This window comes from Monodon monoceros, unplaced genomic scaffold, assembly GCF_005190385.1.
Source record: "Monodon monoceros isolate NGI ecotype Baffin Bay Population unplaced genomic scaffold, NGI_Narwhal_1 Super_Scaffold_11, whole genome shotgun sequence".
NCBI lineage: Eukaryota > Metazoa > Chordata > Mammalia > Artiodactyla > Monodontidae > Monodon > Monodon monoceros.
In genome coordinates, this window is record NW_021703767.1 from 113206475 (window position 1) to 113228220 (window position 21746).

Here is a 21746-nt window from a genome sequence, read left to right on the forward strand (position 1 = left end):
AAAGTTGAGAGTACGTCCTTTCCTTCAGGCTGAGAGTAAGACTGTCTGTTAACACTGTGAATAAGACCCAATATAATTATATTCTTAATAATTTGAGAGTAGTAGTTTGTTGGTTGGATTCAATAACTTAAAAAAAAATAAAATACTGATGAACATTTTTAATTATAAAAGCTAATTCTGCCAGCTACTTACAGTCATAGAAATGAATCAACTAATTCAACACAATCATTTTAGCATTTTTAAAAATCATGTGTTAATCCAATCTGACCTGATAGCTGAAAGACCTCAGAATATAGTACCACTGTGTAAGAAACATTTAAAATATACTTTTCAAAAGGATGCAATCATTTTTCCCCCTTTAAAAAACCTAAGATATTATATCTGGCTAAAAACAACAAAAATAACTTTAAACCAAGCAACAAATATTCAGGCATTTTCCTGCTGTGAACTGAAATACAGTGACTATGGAAAATTGAAAAGAATTGGTTTTCTAAGTGAAATTATGAACACTGAACCAAAATACTTTTTTTTTTGCAAGACCAATTTTGTAATCTGATTATTTTATGTAATACAGACTATACCAAACATACTTTTGAATAACTTATATTTAGATGACATGCTGTTATACACAATAAAACTAACAGTAATAAATATAGACAGTTGTTAATAAGTTAATAGCAAAGATATAAGGTATCTACCATAAACAAGCAAAGAGAGTTATTCTCTAAATGTTAGTGCAGAACTTAAGAAACCCTAACCAATCACTTAGAGCACTATTTAAAACAACCTCTCAGCTTCTTCTGCATTAAATTAATTGCCCTTTTTTTTTTTTTTTTGCTGTATGCGGGCCTCTCACTGTTGTGGCCTCTCCTGTTGCGGAGCACAGGCTCCGGACGCGCAGGCTCAGCGGCCATGGCTCACAGGCCCAGCCGCTCCGCGGCATGTGGGATCTTCCTGGACCGGGGCACGAACCCGTGTTCCCTGCATCGGCAGGCGGACTCTCAACCACTGCGCCACCAGGGAAGCCCCATATGTTACTTTTTAATTCTAAGTAACCAGAGAACTCAAAGAAGTCCTGGCACATAAATAGAAACTAACAACTTTGTAGATGTTCTATGGATGTTATATTGGAGATAATACCTAACAGCACCAACACATTAAAAGATGGACTTTATAAATGACATCCAAATACATGTTATTCACATAAAACAATTATGTTTTATATTCACAACACACACATAAAATGTTATATAAATGAACACTAACTTTTCTCCGTTGCCCCAGGCAAACAAGGTCCCATCCTTACTAAAGGTACAGGTTTTGCAATTTTTCCCAGATTCTCTGAAAATAATAAGAAAAAAAGCTTAAATTAATAAGCATTAATACTTTTTTAAAAAATCTGATTAAAAATCCACAATCTTACCACAAATTTAATGACTAAGAACTTACATAAATTTTAGAAAATAATTCCAAAATGCTTTAGTCTACCAAAAATACTTTCTCACTTAAAATGCAGTGCCAACTACCACTGTAAAGCTGGAAATTGATTTTATACCAACAGACCAATGTTAAGTAAGAAATAGAGCCCTTTTGGGTAAATAACTAGTCGGTATGAAAACCCAAAAATGTAGGTGTATGTGGAAGCTACCAGCTGTCAGCCCTTATCTTGAGAGAGCTGAAGGATTTCAACACGGAGGTTTTGTAAAGAATTTCCCAAACTACCTGCATAACAAAACAATGGTGGATAAAATATCCTCAAGCGGCCAAGAGGTGACCCTGGATTTCAAGGACAAAGACCTTCTACCAATTTCTCATGTGCAGAGACAGAAAGTATAAAAACGATAAGAGGATCTTCACATTAAAAAAATATGGATGCAGGATTCTGTACAAAAACTAACCTGTGGAACTCGAACTTCTTGGCAATCTTCTATCAAATGATCAAAACTTTAAGTACTGTATTTCTCAACTGGAGATGGCTACTGTGAGTACACCTCCCAGTGATAATGAAGACCCAAACAGAAATGTGTGCATGTGTGTACAGTAGATGTCCATATGTGTAGTCACAACATTAGATCAGAACTTTGTGGCTAACAAATATTTGAATTGTCAAATAACGACACACAGAGAACTGACCAGTACACCCCTTCTAAACTGGACAATGTCTTTGTTTCTGTTGTTGTTGTTTTAAATAAATTTATTTATTTAATTTTTGGCTGCGTTGGGTGTTCGTTGATGTGTGCGGGCTTTCTCTAGTTGCCGCAAGTAGGGGCTACTCTTGGTTGCGGTGCGCAGGCTTCTCATGGCTGTGGCTTCTCTTACTGTGGAGCACGGGCTCTAGGCACACGGGCTTCAGTAGTTGTGGCTCGCGGGCTCTAGAGTACAGGCTCAGTAGTTGTGGCGCACGGGCTTAGTTGCTCCGTGGCATGTGGGATCTTCCTGGACCAGGGCTCGAACCTGTGTCCCCTGCATTGGCAGGCGGATTCTTAACCACTGCGCCACCAGGGAAGCCATGGACACTGTCTTTGCATTAATTCATCTGAAGATGACATTTGTGTTTCTGCAATCATACAATAATGGTAGCTTATCCTCAGTGTATAGCTACTAAAACATTTTTTTTCTCACTCCCTTACATAAATAGCTATGACCAAGATGTCCTCCATTCTAAACTTGTGCAACTTATTTCTGAACCTTAAGGCAGAATTTTACAATTATTCTTTTTAAATCCTACCCAACTTTTGGTCTATTATTCCAGCCTACTGATATCTACTTATATCTTCATTTTCCCTTTTAAAAGCATTAGTCATTCCTCACAGATTTAAGTAAAATATAAATTATAAAACATCATTCTAAGCTATCATCTAAATTAATTATGAGAATATTGGATGACCTTTGAACAACCTGTGGCTCACCAATAGTCCTTCCCTCAAACTAAATCAACTTATTAGTCAGCTGACTTCACAGCTCTTAACCAATGACAACTCTGTCACTAACATCATTCAACCAAAAGACTTTCTCATTTCTCACATACTTTGCTAAAATCATGTTTATAGTTCTATTCTGATGTGTCTGGAAATTCTACTCAGAAAGGAAATGAGATAAACGTGAAACAATTTATTCTTAGCAAGCTCATTTTGACTCCAATAATTACCTCCTTATTGTAATGATTACAAATTGTCTTTTTAATAACTCATTCTAGAATTATGTTTAAGAATGAAAGCAAGCTTCCTACACTATAGTATCCAGACTTCAATTCTTTTCTTAATTTTGGCAATTGGAAAATTTTGTCTATTTCCTTCTGGAACAATCTTTTAAATGAAAAATTTCAAATATACACAAAAATAGAGCAAAAGTATGATAACCCCCCTACACACTTATCACCAAGCTTAAATAATTATTAACTCATGGTCAATTTTCTTTAATCTACTCCCTACTTTCATATTTAACGCCAGAATATTTTAAAGCAAAACCAGATGTCATATCATTTTACTCTATACTTCAGTATGCATCTCTAACTGACAAGGGCATTTTTAAAAAACAGAACCACCACTATGCCACTTTAACTCATGAAATTAACAATAATTCCTTACTATCATTTAATAGCCAGTATTTGGATATCCGGTTTTTTAAAAGCTCCCCAAGTCATTCTAATGTGCAGCCAAATTTAAGGACCATTCATCTAAAAGCTTGATTAGAAGCAGATTTTTAAAAATCTTCATAGAAGGTAAGTACCGCATAGTTCCTATTGCAACTTACCAGGAGACACATAATGTCTCCTTGTTCTGCTCTTAGTGATGCTGAGATTGTACTGGACTCATTATGCACCTCCTCAGACTCACCTAATCCTTCCTGCTCCCAGGCACCAGCTATTCAACGAAGAGACCTGGCCACCTCATCTCCTAACACCACTGGTTGTCTCAGACTCTCCAAGAATGAAGGCCCCATTTCAGCACGGCTTCCATTATGCCTATTGCAGTAGCAGGAAGAGAAGCACGGGCACTCAGATTCAACCCGAACAGATCAAAAGAAGATTCTGGCTGCAGACCAATTTCGTACCCATCCTCTTCAAAACAGATTGTTCTAAGGCACAGTGGTTCTATACAACCTCTCTGGAGAAATTCTGCATGACCAAGCAACTTGGATGGATTTTGTGAATCTGTGGTCAGTTCAGTGCACCTCACTCTATATTTGCTTTCACTTTTCCCTTGTCTCATTTCCCTTTCCCCCTCACTCCTGCTGCCTTGGGATCGCACACCCCAATGAAGTGCAGCACAAAAGCTTTAACACAGACTCTTATTTTCTAAAGTGGTGCTTTTCAAATATTAATGTGCATACAAATCACTGAGGAGCTGGTTAAAATACAGATTTTGATTCAGTAAGCTGCGTAGGGCCTGAGATGTTCTGATGTTTGATTTCTGCACCAGCTCAAGGTGATGCCAGTATGGCTGATCTTGGGCCCATACTTCCTGTAACAAGGTTCTAGAGAACTGAGTCTAGTAAAAAAAATGGTCAATAGAGTCAGATGACGGCAGCCTGATTATAAAGTTCCCTATCAACAGTTCATCTAACAGCATCTTTTAATGATCATTTGCGTAGATCAGTCGTTCTCAAAGTGTGGACCCTAGACTTGCAGTGTCAGCATTACCTAGGAACTTGGTAAAAATTCTAATTCTTGGGCCCCTGCCCCAGATCTAATGAATCAGAAAATCTGAAGAGGGAACAGTATCCTGTGTTTTAACAAGCTCTTGATTGTGATGCATGCAAAAGTTTGAGAACCACTGATACATGACTTCTTTAGGATAACGAAATGGTGATTATCTAATCCCATCATTCTTTTTAAATTTACTACTGTTCTATAAAGAAGTTTTCCTCATCAACAATTTGGTTACTGAAAAATAGTTTGTACAGGAAAGGCAACATAAATGCTTGATTTTTTCTTTCTTTATCAATTTTCAAAGTAATGAACAAGGATCCCATCAATTTCTAATGCTGACCAATAAGATTTGGAGAGAGGAGGATTTTTTTACAGACTACTTATATACTTAACATGTCTTAATTCTTAGAGTCATTATTCTTCTTAATGCTCAAATTGTCCCATCTAAGGTTGGTATAAACCCCTTCATGTTGACTCCTGTGACAGTTTAGCAAAACCCCATTAGCCTTTTATAACTTCCTCGTTTTCTGGCACAAGATATGTATGGCTCAACTCATACATTTTTTGTCCTATACCTGGAGTTGACCACTCCTCCAAGGAACTGGTTCCTTTTAGTGAAGAATGGCATTTAGAAATCATAATCTGTGAGGTATTTACTGCTACCAGGTTATCACTGGCTCTAGCCCTTTAGAGTGGACAGAACTATGAAATACAAATTTTTTATGAAAAGAAATCATGAATTCATATTGATACATGCAAGTCTATCTCCCCACTTCACTCTTATGCTGAAACTTTGGTTCCTAATGACATTAATATAATTATTTATTTGTTTTACCCTACAATAGATTTAAAAGGACAACATCAATTTTCTATTAATAATAAAACTATTGAATGCATTTAAGAATATTGTACATCATCATATGGGTATGTCACCAACTTAATATAAAGCTAGGTTCACTTGTTCCCATTTTCCATTTAAATATTTTTTTTAATTTAAAACAATTACGTGGTCCAAAGTCGAAACGATATATACCAAAGTTCATTTACAGACATGCCCCTGGATCTTGCAATTCTCTCTCCTCCTATAGATAATCACTTTTGTTAGTTTTTGGTTTACCTTTCCATTATTTCTTTTTGGGAAAAATGTCTCTCTATTTATCTAGCTATATATTTATATGTATATATTTTTTGTATATTTCATTTCTTATACCTTTTTCATTCTATAATTTATCGAAGATTATAGGCAGTGGTTTGGCTATCACATTTGCAGGTTTTTCCTTAGTCCCTAAGATAAAATTCTTCTAAGCTAGAGGCATGAACTGAATTACACTATTGCCTACACCTTTTCTTTTAAACATGCTTAAGCTATTATTTTCAAATCTAAAGATCATTTTTCTTGATAGAGAATATGCATTCTTTCATTCTTTCCATCGTCTGTTAATATTATATATGTCCCAAGAAGCTAGTTTATCTGTTCTTTTTCTTTTTTGTTCAGAATATAACAACAAAAATACTTTAGAATGCATTGTATAGTTCTCTGTAACATTACTCGACAAAATAAACCATACCTTGGAAACACTGTGCTTTCTGTAAAATGTGGTGGTCCATTCACCATGTATAGTCCTTCTGACCCTCGGACTAAAGAAAAAAAAGGGAAAGAACCACCATTACTTTGTTAATAAATACTCAGTTATCACAAATGTTTAAAAAAAAAAAGCTTTCAGTCAAAATACTAATGAAATCATTAAACATTTCATAGAACTATCAAACATCAGCATTAAAAGGGCACACTTTTCTTCCTCTTGCATAAAATCATATAATCGCTGAGAAATAAATAGGTAATGCAATGGACTGAATGTGTCTCCACAAAAATCCTCATGTTGAAACCCTAATCCCAATGTGATGGGATTGGAAGGTGGAGCCTTTTGGGGGGTTATGAGATCACAAAGGTGGAGTCCTCATGAATGGGATTAGTACCTTTACAAGAAAAACACAGAGGATACAATAAGTTGGCAGTCAACGAACAAGAGGGTCCTCACCAGACCTGACCATGCTGGCACCCTGGTCTCAGACTTCCAGCCTCTAGAACTGTAAGAAATAAATTTCTGTTGTTTATATGCTACCCAGTATGTGGAACTTTGTTATAGCAGCCTGAACTGACTAAGACAGGTAATATCCCTCTTAGTTCTTTTCCTATAGAGCAAATTCATTTAGTCTCTAAGGAGACTACTTCAATAAATCCACTTTTATCTATCTTACAAGAAATCTATGCATTTGCATTGAGATACAGCATTCATACTTATATTCCTTCATTCAAATGGAAAAAAGTGATCTTAGTATTATGTTTTCACATTATTTTCTAATCTCATTTTCAAAATGTATGGATGTTGGAAACAGAATTAGGAGCTGAGTCTAAGTTAAATCTTCTTGTATCAGCTTACTCTCTCAAGTAACTTTTATCATTAAAAACTCAAAATTGTAACTGTCACCAGTGAAAGGCAGTTGTACTATAGTAGAAAGGACATGAACTCAAAGGTAGACCTCAGTTCCTATCTGATTGTGGAACCTTAGATGCATCGTCACCTCTGAATCTGTGCCCCAATCAGCAAAATATAAACTTTAAAATACTGTGTGCTTTATGTAAAATAATAACATAAAAATATAGTATAAATTCATTCAAAGTTCTTAAAAAATATGACATTATTAATATATTTACAATTTCTCAAGCTAAGAGAACAAGCAGGATGAGATACATTCATTTACTAAGCTCCCAATGATAGTAATATTCTAAAAAATTAAGTGGGAACAAAGTTCAAGATTAAATAAGCAGAAACATCTACAGAGCTAGATTATACTTTTTTAAAATGACTGAATTAGAAGCTTCTAAAGCTGAACCAAATAAAATGATTCATTCATTCAGCAAATGCTTACTGGAGGAAAAGAAAACTACCACCAAAACCTTATGTTGAGTACTGCAGATACAATAGGGAGGAAAATCAGCCTGTCCCTGACCTCACTAATCAGATAATTAGTCAAATATATGGAAATCTATAACTGCATTTAGTGCTACAAAGGAAAGATATAAGAGGCTACTACAGTGAATGATATGGAGTTTTAATCTAAAAATGGAAGGTTAGGGAAAGCATCCTTGAGTAAGTGATTTGTGTGCTAAGATCTGAAAGATGAATAGCAGTTAACAAGCAAGGAGAACAGTAACAGTCGCAGAAACTCCGTGACAAGAGAGATGACAGCGTCACAGGAATGGAAAGGAGGCCTGCGTGGCTGGAAGGAGGTGGATCTGGAGAAGAAAACAGGGCTCAGACCAAGCAGGATCCTGTGGCTTAAGTTAGGCAACGTTGGACTGCAGCCTAAGAATGCTGGGAAACTTCAAAAAAGTTTTAGGCAGATTTTTAAAACCAGACTTGCAATTCGAAAAGCTCAACTTGGTACAGTGTAGACAGTGAACCAGAAGGCAGTAAGATGTGAAGAAACTACTCAAGATGGTCTGCAGTAGTCCTACAGAAGAGATAATAGAAACTTTGGGAATTCCCTGGTGGCCCAGTGGTTAGGACTCCAAGCTTCCACTGCCAGGGGCCTGGGATCCATCCCTGGTGGAGGGAACTAAGATCCTGCAAGCCGAGCAGCACGGCCACAAAAAAACAAAACAATACAAAACTTGGACTAGGGTAGGGCAGTGGAAATGGAAAGTGGAGAATAAGTGTTCAATATTCAAGAGAGAAAACTAACAGGACTTGGTGATGAGTAACTATTTTATCAGCTAGAACTCCTGCTAGCAGCAACAGTATAAGAGCTGAAGAAAGGAAAAAGTTTTACTGAAGTCCATGGCTACAATTTCACTTCCTTCCTTTTCTGCCAGCTATTCACAAATCTCCCACTCTTCAGCAGCAAAGTTGGTAGCGAGGGGCCACTCTTGGCTCCAACTCTGATCCCTATATCCTTTCCCTTCTCAAGGGACAGTTCTCATAACATCAATTTTCTACCTGTAAATTAACTAGCTCAATCTTCAGATATTGAAAATAATATAATCTACCTTCCCAAAGTAAATAATTTAAAGTTAGACTGAGGGAATTCCCTGGTGGTCCAGGGGGTAAGACTCCACACTCCCAATGCAAGGGGCCCGGGTTCAATCCCTGGTCAGGGAACTAGATCCTGCACGCATGCCGCAACTGAGTTCGCACGCCACAACTAAGATCCCGCGTGCTGCAACTAAGACCTGGCGCAGCCAAAATGAATGAATGAATAAATAAATAAATAATTTTTTTGTTTTTAAGTTAGAATGAAAGTAAAAGGACCACTGACAAACAAGATAAAAATCTATGTACTCACAGAGCTTCCATTCTAGTGGAAATGATGAAAAATAAGGGAGTAAACACGTAATTGAGTAATGAGTTTCTGGTCAGATATCCACAAGTATACAACTGGATACCATGTTTCCTCATATACTAAACTGAGTTGCCAAACTGTTGTGGGTAGTTTGCCCTTGAATAGAATGGAGTCTAGCAAAGTGTTCTACATATCAAAATCTAAACTCCTCACACTACTGCCTACAAGGCTCTATACCTGGCCCCTGCACAGCTCCATGTGCTAGGCATTAGGGATCTTAAAAAATGAGTCCATCACTACACTCAAAATGATGATTTCAAAAGGAGCTCAGTCTACTGCTACACCTTGAATGAAACACTGACGATATCTATTCTAAAAATCTCTAATACATTTAGTAAACATTTTGTGCCAGGAAATGTTTTCCTAGAAGACTTGAAAACTATGAAGTTTAATTCTTTAGCATTAGAAATTCTCAACTGCTTCTTGGCATTCTGGCTAAAATCAAGTATTGCATCAAAATTCTCTTACTACACAGGCAAAGCTGTGTTGTTTCTTGTCACCAAATCAATCGTCTGCTGCAATATAATGTATGATACATTATGATTTAGAAGAAAACAAGCCATTCTTTTCTTCATACTACAGTTAAGGTTTTAATAAACATTTATTTGAGGGATTAATAAAAAGTGAGTTTCCCAAACTAGGGGGTTTGTAGTTGTCAGATTACATGTTATCGCTAGGTTGCATAAAATTCTGTCAGCCTAATGAGGTCCCTCCCACAAGCTGCAGTGACAATTTAACTCACTAATCGCTCTTTCAAAATTCTCATACTTATCTAGGAAAACAAAACAGTACATTATCAGTGTATACCCAATGAAGCCGCAATACTTTTAAAATGTGCCATATGATGATGCAATCAAACCATGCTCTATTGCCTTAACACATGCCTGAAGTGATTGGCAAAAAAGAAAAAAAGCTTTCCCTAGCTCATCTCAGCTTCTTGTGTTCTCATGACACTTGTACCTAGTGACCTTGGTCCTCTGTATTTGTTGACTTTGCTGTTATTACCGACCACAATGTTTACTTGGTGAAAATCCAAAGTTTTCGTACGTTATATTAAAGTGGCAGCTGTACCTCAGAACCCATGAAGGTAGCCTTCTGGCCACAGCAGTGGGAACTTTCAGGGTATTCAGGGCAACCAGTATGGGTACAAGGTTTTCCTTTTCCAAAATTTCTATTTCATACTTACATCCCAAACTAAGACATGTAGAAGATCCCAAAAGAGTTGCTAAGACTGAATGTTTATGTACCCCTACCCCAAATCCATATGTTGAAACTTAATCCCTAATGGTATTTGGAATGGCTTTGGGGAGGTAATTAGATCATGAAGGAAGAACCCTTATGAATGGGATTAGTGCCCTCATGAAAGAGGCCCCAAAGAGGTCCTTTGTCTCTTCCACCATGTGAGGACACAGTGCAGAATGGCTGTCTATGAGCCAGGAAGCAGGTGATCACCAGACACTGAATCTGCCAGTGCCCTGATCTTGGATTTGCCAGCCTCCAGAACTGTAAGAAATAAATTTCTGTTGTTTACCACCCAGTCTATGATATTTTTGTTACAGGAGCCAGAATGGACTAAGACAGGAGTGGGGGAGCAAAACTCCCACTTAACTTAATAATGCAGATTATTAACCCAAAATCTCAGAAGGCAACACCGACAGAAATGTCAGTGTGAAAAGTGCCATGTCTTTCTTGCTCAAGTAGCATTCAGTCTCATGTGGCTTTCAATTACTGGTTTTAGTATGTTTCTGGAGAAGCAAAATCTTGAGTCAAATTTATCAACTGCTTTTCAACATGCATATGTTCACATTCTAAATAAAGAACACTTTGAAAACAAAAATTAAAAGGTTACATAGTCTATGATTCCATTTATAAAACTTTATTTATTTATTTATTTTTAAACTTTTTTAAGGAAAATACATTTGTATTTTGCATAGAGATGGAGAAAAAAAGGCAAACTGTTGTTGTTTGAAATTTAGAAGTACATTTCAATTGTCCCTTGAATAATAATCAAGATAATTTCACTAGGTAGTCTCAATAATTTTGTATTATATTAAGGTTGCTATTCAGGTTGCTATTCAATATTTATCACAAATTATGTTCGGCCATGCTATAAAAACTTACTAAAAAAAAATGGTTGGCTTTTCACCAGGATATATAACACTCATGAAATGACAAAATTATCATGATACAGGACAGATCAGTGGTTGCCAACGGTTAGAGTTGGAAGGAGGGTCCAATGATAAACGGGTAACATCTTTGTGGTGATAGAGCAGTTCTATATTCTGATAGTGGTGGCTACATGAATCTACACGTGATATAGACATGCACAAACTAGTAAAATCCAAATAAGGAGAGCAGTTTAGTAAATAGGACTGTACCAGTGTCAATTTCCTGGTTTGGCTAATATACTATAAGATATTATCATTGGGGAAAGCTAGATGAAGGATATGCAGGAACTTTCTTTATTCTCTCTGCAACTTCTTTCAAGTCTTAATTTATATCAAAATAAAAAGGCTTTTTAAAAGCCCATCCCTTTTTGGTAATATTTTGTTCACAATACGGCAAGAAATAAAACCAATCAAAAGTCTGTCAACATTTCTCAAGAACTGATTTGCCTGGGAATACAGGACAGAGGTGTTAAATTAAAATTAAAAATCGAATAGACCAAGATTTTTATACTAAGATAAAAACATATTCTGCAAGACAAAAGTATATATCAAAGCTACTTCATACACTGATGATACTGTTGATTCCCATTAAATTAGACAACCTTTGTACATGATGCTTTACAATAGATATGTCTGTTATATGTGAACTAATTATCAATTAAATTCATGATAAAAGTCATATTGAGTCATTATAGTTTTGTTCATACATGTAAACCACTATTTAAAACAAATATTTCCTTTCACACTTCCCTACATAGAAGCATAACTATGAGAAAGTGCTGTAAGACATTTTGGAACCACTAAGATACTATACTGGATTTATTAGTTTGAGCAACTTCTTATACAAACTTGAATACGTGGATATACAAAGTTTATCAGAAGAAACACAAAATCAGGTTCATAACAGAACATAAACTGCATTATAAGTTAATAAAAGCAAAAATAAATATGGACTCAAACTCTTTTCAATAACTGAAACAATTTTTTCTACATATGAATTTCTAATGAGGAATTCATTTTAATTAGAAGCGACTAAATGTGAAACACTGAGTAAAATGTGGGGATAGCTTAACATAGCGTATTGACATTTGATATGATTCCTTATTTTTAGTGATTTTCCCCTTTAATCAAAAAGGATCAGCAATATGTTCTACTGGAAAGAAAAATCTGGAATGCTAACAGTTCTTGTCATTAAAGCAACAAATAAATGCCAGAGTTTCACACAGAATAACTGTTTAAAAACAACAATTACATTAAATACTGTACCTACATAGTATCTTTTAAAAACTTACTAGCCTTTCTAGATACTCACATACTATTTATTGCTCTAGGCCTGAGTCAATATGAGAAAACTACTGGACTTCAACAAACAAGGGTCCTATGCCAGGGATATGGTGATCATTATAGTATGATACTTTTTCCAATGCTTACATCCCCTGAAGTATATATCAATTTAAGAAAATGACTCAGTCTTGATTATCTCAATGGCTTCAACTAGGCAAGCTGATTGGACAATATGGGCTTCATGTAAGGGCTATTGTTTTACATGCCTAGCATCCAGGCCCCCCTTTTAGGAGACTTTAGTTTTCCTTTGGGAAATATCCAGGGGTGAGAATATAATTTGGTCCTGGTGGTCTGATTAAAAATTGACTGTTTCAAAGATGAGCATGAGCCAAGCCAAAGACAGCCAGCCTTGAGACTGGCACAGATGTGCACTTTCCTCTGGGGCTGTTGAGCTGCTTGACTGTAAACCTGGAGCTCCCGATTAGAACGTCAGCCTGACAATAAGTTTAATCGGAAAGAAAGCAAGAGCTGAAGGAGGAAGAAAAACAGATTTTTGGAGTCATGTGAATACCTGGATGTAACAGTAGAAGCTTTAAGGTTACATGAGCTTTTTCTTAAAAAAAAAAATCCCCTTTTCGGGGCTTCTCTGGTGGTGCAGTGGTTAAGAATCCACCTGCCAATGCAGGGGACACGGATTCAAAGCCCTGGTCTGGGAAGATCCCACATGCCACGGAGCCACAACTACTGAGCCTGTGCTCTAGAGCCTACAAACCACAACTACTGAGCCTGCATGCAACAACTACTGAAGCCCATGCGCCTAGAGCCTGGGCTCCACAACAACAGAAGCCACTGCAATGAGAAGCCCACGCACCACAACGAAGAGTAAGCCCCGCTCGCACAACTTGAGAAAGCCCACGCGCAGCAACGACGACCCAACGCAGCCAAAAATAAATAATTTTTAAAATATCCCCTTTTTACCTGCTTTAGCTTTTTGTCATTTCCAATTAAAAGTCATAACTAATAAAATTTACTGGATAATCTTTAAATTATTCACAACTCCAAAGTCCCATAAGTCTATATTTAAAAAAAGGTTTTGGAAGTAAAAGAATCTATTATTGACTGAAATACCTACACTAAGAATGTTTAAAAGATTAATCAGTGTGTTCTAGTGAAAGAAAAGTGGGCCATGGAGTTGAATGACTGAATATAATCCTGATTCTGCCAATTTGCAATGTGAATTTCTCTGAGCTGCTATAAATATGAGAATATTTGGAGCACACAGACTAGATAACCCTTAAGCTCTTACGAAGTCCTTGACCTTAAGCACTGTAAGAAAACTGTCACTCTTGGTTAATCTGACTACAAATGAAGTGGTTATCATTCATTAATTTATTCTTGCATTAAACACTTAGTGTCGGGCTTCCCTGGTGGCACAGTGGTTAAGAATCCGCCCGCCAATGCAGGAGACACGGGTTCGAGCCCTGGTCCGGGAAGATCCCACATGCTGCGGAGCAACTAAGCTTGTGCGCCACAACTACTGAGCCTGAGCTCTAGAGCCTGCGAGCCACAACTACTGAGTCCATGTGCCACAACTACTGAAGCCCGTGTGGCTAGAGCCCGTGCTCTGCAACAAGAGAAGCCACTGCAATGAGAAGCCTGTGCACCACAACGAAGAGTAGCCCCTGCTCGCCGCATCCAGAGGAAAGCCCGCGTGCAGCAACGAAGACACAACACAGCCAAAAATAAAAAAACAAAACAAAAACAAAAAAACCCACTTAGTGTCTATTGTTTACCAAGCATTGTACTTGGTACTGAGAAGACAGGGATGAATAAAGCTCTGCCCCTGCCATTAAGGAATTCACAGTCTAGCAAGGGAGAAAAGCATCTAAACAACTAGATAATTACCCTATGTGATAAGTGGGGAAAAAAAACCCAAAAACCTCAAGTATATATGAGGTACCAAAATAGGCTGGGGAAAGACTATCTGGGAAGGCTAAGGAAAGACTTCACAAAGTAATGATGTCTAAAATGAAATTTAAAAGATAAAAAGACGTCAGCCAAATCAAGAGGAAGAGAGCAGTGTTAGACTGAGGAAATAGGTTGTTCAAGGGTTTTATGAGCAGTTCAGTATTGATGGAGAACAAAATAGGATAGGATGGCAAGGAGTAAAATGAATGACAAGAGCTATTCAAGGATTATAAAGGGTTCTATATGCTATGCTAAACAGGATGGAATTTACCCTGCAAGCAGTCACTGTAAGGATTTTAAAAATCCTTATTTGATAATGATCAAATTTTAAAATGTACCAGTTTTTAAAGTTCAAAAAAAGCATTTAGTATTCCAAAATTATAAGTAACATACAAGCTACCTTTATGAAGCTACAGAAATAAATTCATTTAGTTACTTTTTAAGCAGTATCTGCCTGGTATGTTATCTAACAAATTAGTTTTTGATAAATGTGTGGTGAATGAACTGTGGTAGCCAGATTGAATATGAATGGGCAGGGTGCTTAATAACAAAGATTTCAAAATGTAGAATGGTGAAAAGTGCAAAAGCTTATTTTCCCCCCAAGTCTCAGGGGGAAATAACCCCTTTCCTCAAAAGTAGACAACCTTTCTCTCAATGGCTTCTTTTTCCTTAATGTTATTAAGTTATTGGTAACTTATAGCCTTCTTTTCCCTCCCAACTCCCCTCTCCTTACTTGACGCTCATATATGAGACTCCAGCCATTAATCCAGAGTCATCGCCGACATTGTCTAAGACTAAGTTTATTATCTTCTCCAACATTATAAACTCTGCCTCAGCTTCGAAACCTCAGGAATCCTGTAATGTTCTAACGTTGCTACTTTATCTTTATAATGTTCATTATATGCTACCACCCCAGACCACACTCTCATCCCCTTAAAACCTACACTACTGCAGCTCCACTCGCCCTACTCAGTCCCACAAATTTCATTAAAGCAAGGAGTGCAGGATTCGGTATCACTTAAATTCAGGTGTATTTAATGTGCGTGGTTATTCTAGTAGACCGAGTCATACGTTTACGTTTTTTTCTTATTACAGAACTAGCTAAATGACTTCACCCTGTCAACAGGGCCTGTCACCAAGTAAGCGTTAGTGTAACACCAGTATTGCAGACCCAGAGTAACAAATCCCACTAGCACTCTTCGTTTTTATGCCCCTTCCTCTATTCCTGTAGAACTTAAAAGTGTCAGGAAAGAATGATGGACGAGCAAAAGGGAAGGGGAATGCTGGAGCTCCGAGGCTAGAGCCTAACTTCCGACTGCCACGCTACACCAAGAAATCCAAAAGGCCCTCCGGCTCTCCTACAATCCACAAGAAAAGGCGGATCAGACTCCAAGGCTTCTCGGGTGGTGCCCAAGATTAGAGACACAAAAATTATTGCTCTAAAGAAATAATCCCTTGCTCGTTCAGAGCTCACCTGTAAGGAGCGGCGTGGACGGCGCCATCTTGTCCCGGAAAGAAAAACTCATATGCTTGGGTCAGAGTTCACGAGAGCCGAACCCGGCCCCAACACGTCTCCTCCGGCGTGAGACGGCGAACTGGTGTTTCCGGGGTCGCCAGCCTCGGGGCCAATTCACTTCCGGTCGGAGACAGACGTGAAAAAGGAGCCCGAACGCGCACGCGCAGCTCTGGGGCAACACTTTACGGAGCGTGGAGGGGCGGAGCTAAGGCTGGAGTGACGGCCTTCGCCCTCCCTCTCCCTCTTCCTCAGCGGGCGGAGCGTGCACTTCCGCGGGGCGGAGTCGGCCCAATGCTGACGTTGGCAGCCGAACCCGAAGTCGTTCGAGGCGACGGCTTGCACCGTCCGGTTGTTGCGTTGTGTAGCGTTGCGTTCTCTTCCTCTCTCACTCCACGCTCCCGGCGGAGGCCACAGCGGAGACGCGAGAATATCACGGCGGCCTGCTCTCCCCCCCCCGCGCGCCCGTCTCGCTCGGCCGGACGGTCCGGCGTCGTCAGTCAGCCGGCGGCCCGCGCCCAGCTAAGGGCTCAGCCCCCGCGCCCGCCGCGCCCAGGCCCAGCGGCCGGAGCTAGCGCCCCACCTGAGAGCCTCCTCGCTCCGGCGGCGCGGGCACCGGGAGCGGAGCGTTGGTCGCAGCGACCCGAGGAGAAGCGAGCGAGCGAGGCCCAGCGGTGGCCGGGGCAGGTGGTTGCGCTGCGAAGATGGTCGCCAAGCAGCGGATCCGTATGGCCAACGAGAAGCACAGCAAGAACATCACCCAGCGCGGCAACGTCGCCAAGACCTCGGTAAGGGAAAAGCGGGCGCCCCTCTTGGTTCCGCAGCCGGGTATGAGGCCCGGGCCCCGGGGCCGCGCCGAGCTCTCTTCCCCAGACCCGGGCGACTCAAGGGCCCGAGGTCGCGAGCCGGACGCTAAGTTGGGAGCTCAGGGAGGTGGGTGCCGGAGCCGGGCGGCTCGGGAACGCAGGGGAGACCAGTGAGGTGCAGGGACCCGGCGACCTGGCCCGGGGTGCAGGGTGAGAGCCCGGGGTCTGAGTGGTTTTTTTGCATTGGAGACCGTGGATTTTCCTTTTTGCAGAGAAATGCTCCCGAAGAGAAGGCGTCTGTAGGACCCTGGTTATTGGCTCTCTTCATTTTTGTTGTTTGTGGTTCTGGTAAGTGCTTTGGGGGCGATCATCGGGTAGGGTGTTGGATGACGGGTTGGGGATGACGTGGTGATCCATCAGTGGTGAATCCTGCCCGCTTGGTTCTCAATCCACCTGCCGGGAGCTCCGCATAATTGTTTTATCTGAACCCAATTACTTGTCCCACATACGCACAGAGGGTGGTGCTCTAGAAACTTCTCCCCGCTTGATTTGAGCTCACAGGAGAGCAGAAAAGGAGGTCAGGTCCTTAGTAATGATCGAGTTGACAAATATTAGACCAAAACAAAAAACAAAAACACCTCCCAGAATGAGAATTTAGAATATTTTGCAACCTTTGCGAAAGTGAAGCTTATGAACAACATGTACATGTGGATGTTCGAACTTAATTTAACATGTTCTGAAATCTAATGTCTTTATGTCAAAATTGGATATATTTTATAAAGTAAAGCTAGTGCAAAGAATTGGCTCATTGTAGAGGAACTTGTACCTGATTGGCAATTTAACGTGCGAGACAAATGTTTTTAGTTTAATAAAAGAAATGTTTGACATATGGTAGGAAAAAATAGTTATCAGGACAGACTGCTGTTAGAGTAGTAGACTCTTGCCCAAGGAGATGGATTACAGAATGCCTTCTTCTCTTCATCTTAATATGCAAGCTGTTAATATGGAAATACTTGTTTCTGTTTTACATGTTCCGACATCTTAAAGTTACTGAGGTTTCTTTTAAACATTTCACTTTGCCTGTCTCCTAAACATACCAATTGGAAGCTTTCCTGATAAATGGCCAAGAGCCAAGCAATTTATGTAACCTAAAGATTATTGACTTTCAGCCTTGTGAGAATGAGGAAATGTGCATATGTTACAGGCCAAATACACCTAATGTTTAGGGTTAAACCAAAATAATTGTATGCTAGAAAAACCTTTTTGCTTTGGTGCTTTAATTTCTTTCTAAAAATCACTGCTTATTTGGTAACTCTCTAGACATTTTGGCATAAAATTCAAGGAAGCTGAGGCATAAAAAGATTGTATTATTACGGTAGGCCTGTGTTCATATTACTATGAAGTTACATAGTATTTGCAAGTAATTGTAAGGGTATTCTTGGATTCTTGAACTACCTTAATATTTGTCAGTTGCCAGGCCTGTTTTATTCCAAGCATGTTTTAATACTTGCTCTTTCTCTTTACAGCAATTTTCCAGATTATTCAAAGTATCAGGATGGGCATGTGAAGTGACTGACCTTAAGATGTTTCCATTCTCCTGTGAATTTTAACTTGAACTCATTCCTGATGTTCGATACCCTGGTTAAAAACAATTCAGTAAAGCATCCTGCCTCAGAATGACTTTTCATATCATCCTTCATGTGTCATTCCAAGGTTTCTTCACAAGTCATTCCAAGTTTTCTAGTCCATACCACAGTGCCTTGCAAAAGCACCACATGAATAAAGCAATAAAATTTGTTAAGCTACAGTAGTGGACCCTACTTATTCAGTCAGTAAAGAGTAAGTTTTTTTTTTAATGTGGTTATTAGAACAGTATACAATATAGGTAATTAGATTGAATCTGTGTAGACAGGGTCTAGATTTTGTTAGCCCTAATGTGTAAATGCAATTAGCTTAATTTAAAATTTGGAATCCTACGGTTTTTATATAGCTAGGCACTTTATTACTATTTCTTGAAAGCACACTCCCATAGAGGGTCATGTAACCGTCCTGTAATAAGGTGCTTATAAATGGAACAACTACACAGTTAGCCTAGTTTTCCCGAAATCTTTAGCACCTGAAAATTTTAAAAAGCTTCTAAATGCCTAATATAAAGGGAGATGCTTATAGCCACAACGTCTATTTTAACAATATTATTCCTTTTACACTACCTTGGATTTTGCATGAGTGAATATACTAACGTAAGAGGCCATAAGAAAACAACTTGGTTGAGCATTTTATAACTTAGTCACTTCGGTTTCACTAAAAGCAGCCATGGTGGAGTAAAGTCAGGGAAGGTTTTTTATATCACCATTGATTTCACCAGAATTACTTTAATATATCAAAGGGGCCTATTATGCTCACAACATTTTAGGGAAAAATAGTACTAAAAATGGATGCCTCATCAGGACGTACTGTTGAGTCCAGTGTGCCGTAGGACAGCATGTTAATAGCGCTTTTAATACCAAAAAGGCACATCAACTGCAAATTAGTTTGGAAATGGTTTTTCTTGATTTATGATTAAAATTCTGTTAGGGTACTAGATACATCAGACTAAAGTGTCATGTGAAATGAAATGGATTTACTGATACGGATCAGTCTTCAGTCTTCCCTTTGTTGTATGATTTTATAGGTTATGATTGATCAAACTTTCTTTTTACTAATGGTAAGGGTGAGTGATAAGGCAGGTTTTGAGTTTTCTGGTACTGTTGAAAATTTCAAGTATTGGCTATTTAAATTCTTAGCCATAATGATGAAAAAAGCCTGAGAGGTGTCTATGTGGTAATGAATTGGAAAGAAAGCTACTTGTTTGCTGTGTTAATTGCCTCAGGATACCTCTTGAAAATAAGCTGTTTTAAGAGGAACAGAAGGGAAATCTACTACCTAGTCTATATACAGTGTGAACCTCAGAGCTTCCCATACCCCTAAGTATGGGGAGAATAAAGGAGAGGAGTGGTTAAGGACGTTTAGGAACTTGACTACAATAGGAAAGGAATCTGCTGACCTTAGGCCAGCAGGTTTTTATCTGCATTGTTACCTGCCTTTCTCACCCAGGAAATCAACCCCTGTACTTGTTTCCCTCTTGGAAACAAGTGTCTTGGTTAACTAATTCTATTTTGTTGTAACTTAAAAAATGAAAGTTATTGTTCTAAATTCATAGCAGGTGCCTTATTCTTTGCTTTGAGTCAAACTATTCCATATCAGAATTTCCCTTGGTTTCCTATAGATAACTGGCTTTAAGACATTGAGGGTTTTTGTGTTGTTTTGTTTTTAATGTACAATGTCTGTTAATTTGTTAAATTGCCATAGTGAGCAATCATTTTACATATGTAAAGTTGCATTCCCTTTGTATATCGTGTCATTACCAATTGGGTGCATTTTTAAGGATGGATTATGCATGTTTGGGTCAATGAAAGCTATGTCATTTCATTAACCCTTTAAAAATAAAGATCCCTGAATATTTGATGCCTTCTAAAAGGAAATGATTTTATCGAGTTCTCATCTGAGTATACTTTTTATACTTAATAGAAAATGATTTTAAGGAACGCCTGGTATGTTGTACTTGAGTTAAAAGAAATAGTACCCAGAGGCACAAATTTAAGGTTTTAACTGGGAATAGGTAGCAAGAAAAATATATAAAAGCACAATGAATTAAATACTTTCCCAACTGGGGTTTACCCTCATCTCATTATTTGAGTCTGGTTCAAGGAAAAGCACAATTTTTTTTCTTTTTTTTGATTTCCCTTTCCCAGTTGAATTTTATATGTCATCTAATATTGAGCACAATGTGAGAATAAATACTTTATCGGGGTTGTCTACATTATCCAATTACTCTTTGTAATTTAGCTATAACGTTTCAAGGAGTTGTCAGTGATTTCATTGTATCTGTTGGGTTGTATATAATGTTGCTCAAAATGATTGAGTGAGCTTCCAAAATAAGTGAAGATTTTCATTGTAACAGAATGCATTGTAATAGGCTTTGATTTACATTAAAGAAATGTATATACTCAACTGCAAGGCCATGGCTATTGTCACTGAGGTTCCTGGAGTTTTGTTGGCACAAAGGACTACCATGTAGTGCTGGATTATATTCTTGGGAGGTTCAGCAACAAAATTTTATTATGCTTTTAGCATCTGTAAAATTTAGGACATCATCAGATTTTCCATTTAGAAATTGTTCTGAAGTTTGATTCACATTTACCTATGTATTAGTTTTTTTAACTTGTCATTTTAGATGCAAACCACAACTTTAAGAGGTAGGAGTTGGGTTCAATAACAAATTCTATGACATTCCCACAGAGAATCCTTTCCTGTCTAAACACAGTCCCACTCTAGCTGCTTGTACCACTTTATCTTCAAGTTAGAACAAAAATGGCCAAATCTGGAAAGAGTGCTAATGAGCAATAAAATGCTAGAAATCAAGCTGAAGGGAAAAATTCAACTGTCTGGACTTAAATAATTCAAAGTAAATTCATATCAAAGAATCAAAGATAGAAATGCCATAGAGGGCTTCCCTGGTGGTGCAGTGGTTAAGAATACACCTGCCAATGCAGGGTACACGGGTTTGAGCCCTGGCCGGGGAAGATCCCACATGCTGCAGAGCAGCTAAGCCCATGTGCCACAACTACTGAGCCCGTGAGCTACAACTACTGAGCCCACGTACCACAACTACTGAAGCCCACGTGCCTAGAGCCCATGCTCCGCAGCTATAGAAGCCACTGCAATGAGAAGCCCACGCACTGCACCCACCCGAAGAGTGGCCCCCACTTGCTACAAGTAGAGAAAGCCGTGCACAGCAATGAAGAACCAAAGGCAGCCAAAAATAAATTTATTTTTTTTTAAATGACGGGAAATTTAGTACAACTGCCTCCATTTACAGATAAGTAAAAAATTCATTTATTCAGTGAATATTG

The 21746-nt window shown here is 38.6% G+C and overlaps 2 protein-coding genes across 2 annotated transcripts in view; one reads left to right on the forward strand and one right to left on the reverse strand.

The window, feature by feature from the left end:
• EIF2A (eukaryotic translation initiation factor 2A) overlaps nucleotides 1–16053 on the reverse strand; it is a 37745-nt gene extending 21692 nt beyond the window's left edge. The window contains exons 1-3 of the mRNA XM_029215022.1: nucleotides 15950–16053; nucleotides 6220–6289; nucleotides 1267–1341 (exon numbers count right to left, since the gene is read on the reverse strand). Coding sequence (XP_029070855.1) covers nucleotides 1267–1341; nucleotides 6220–6289; nucleotides 15950–16001 — 197 coding nt within the window. The 5' untranslated portion in view covers nucleotides 16002–16053. The remainder of the gene's footprint in view (nucleotides 1–1266; nucleotides 1342–6219; nucleotides 6290–15949) is intronic.
• A 527-nt stretch (nucleotides 16054–16580) lies between these two features.
• SERP1 (stress associated endoplasmic reticulum protein 1) lies at nucleotides 16581–21323 on the forward strand. Its single transcript, XM_029215216.1, has 3 exons — nucleotides 16581–16776; nucleotides 17067–17142; nucleotides 18321–21323. Exons 1-3 carry the CDS (start codon nucleotides 16693–16695, stop codon nucleotides 18359–18361), a joined length of 201 nt encoding a protein of 66 aa, XP_029071049.1. The 5' UTR covers nucleotides 16581–16692; the 3' UTR covers nucleotides 18362–21323.
• The last annotated feature ends 423 nt before the right edge of the window (nucleotides 21324–21746 follow it).

Coding starts and splice junctions, on each gene's coding strand:
- SERP1 (XM_029215216.1), top strand. CDS start 16,693: ATGGTCGCCAAGCAGCGGATCCGTATGGCCAACGAGAAGCACAGCAAG. Junction 16,777..17,066: donor GCAACGTCGCCAAGACCTCG/GTAAGGGAAAAG, acceptor TCCTTTTTGCAG/AGAAATGCTCCCGAAGAGAA. Junction 17,143..18,320: donor TTTTGTTGTTTGTGGTTCTG/GTAAGTGCTTTG, acceptor TTCTCTTTACAG/CAATTTTCCAGATTATTCAA.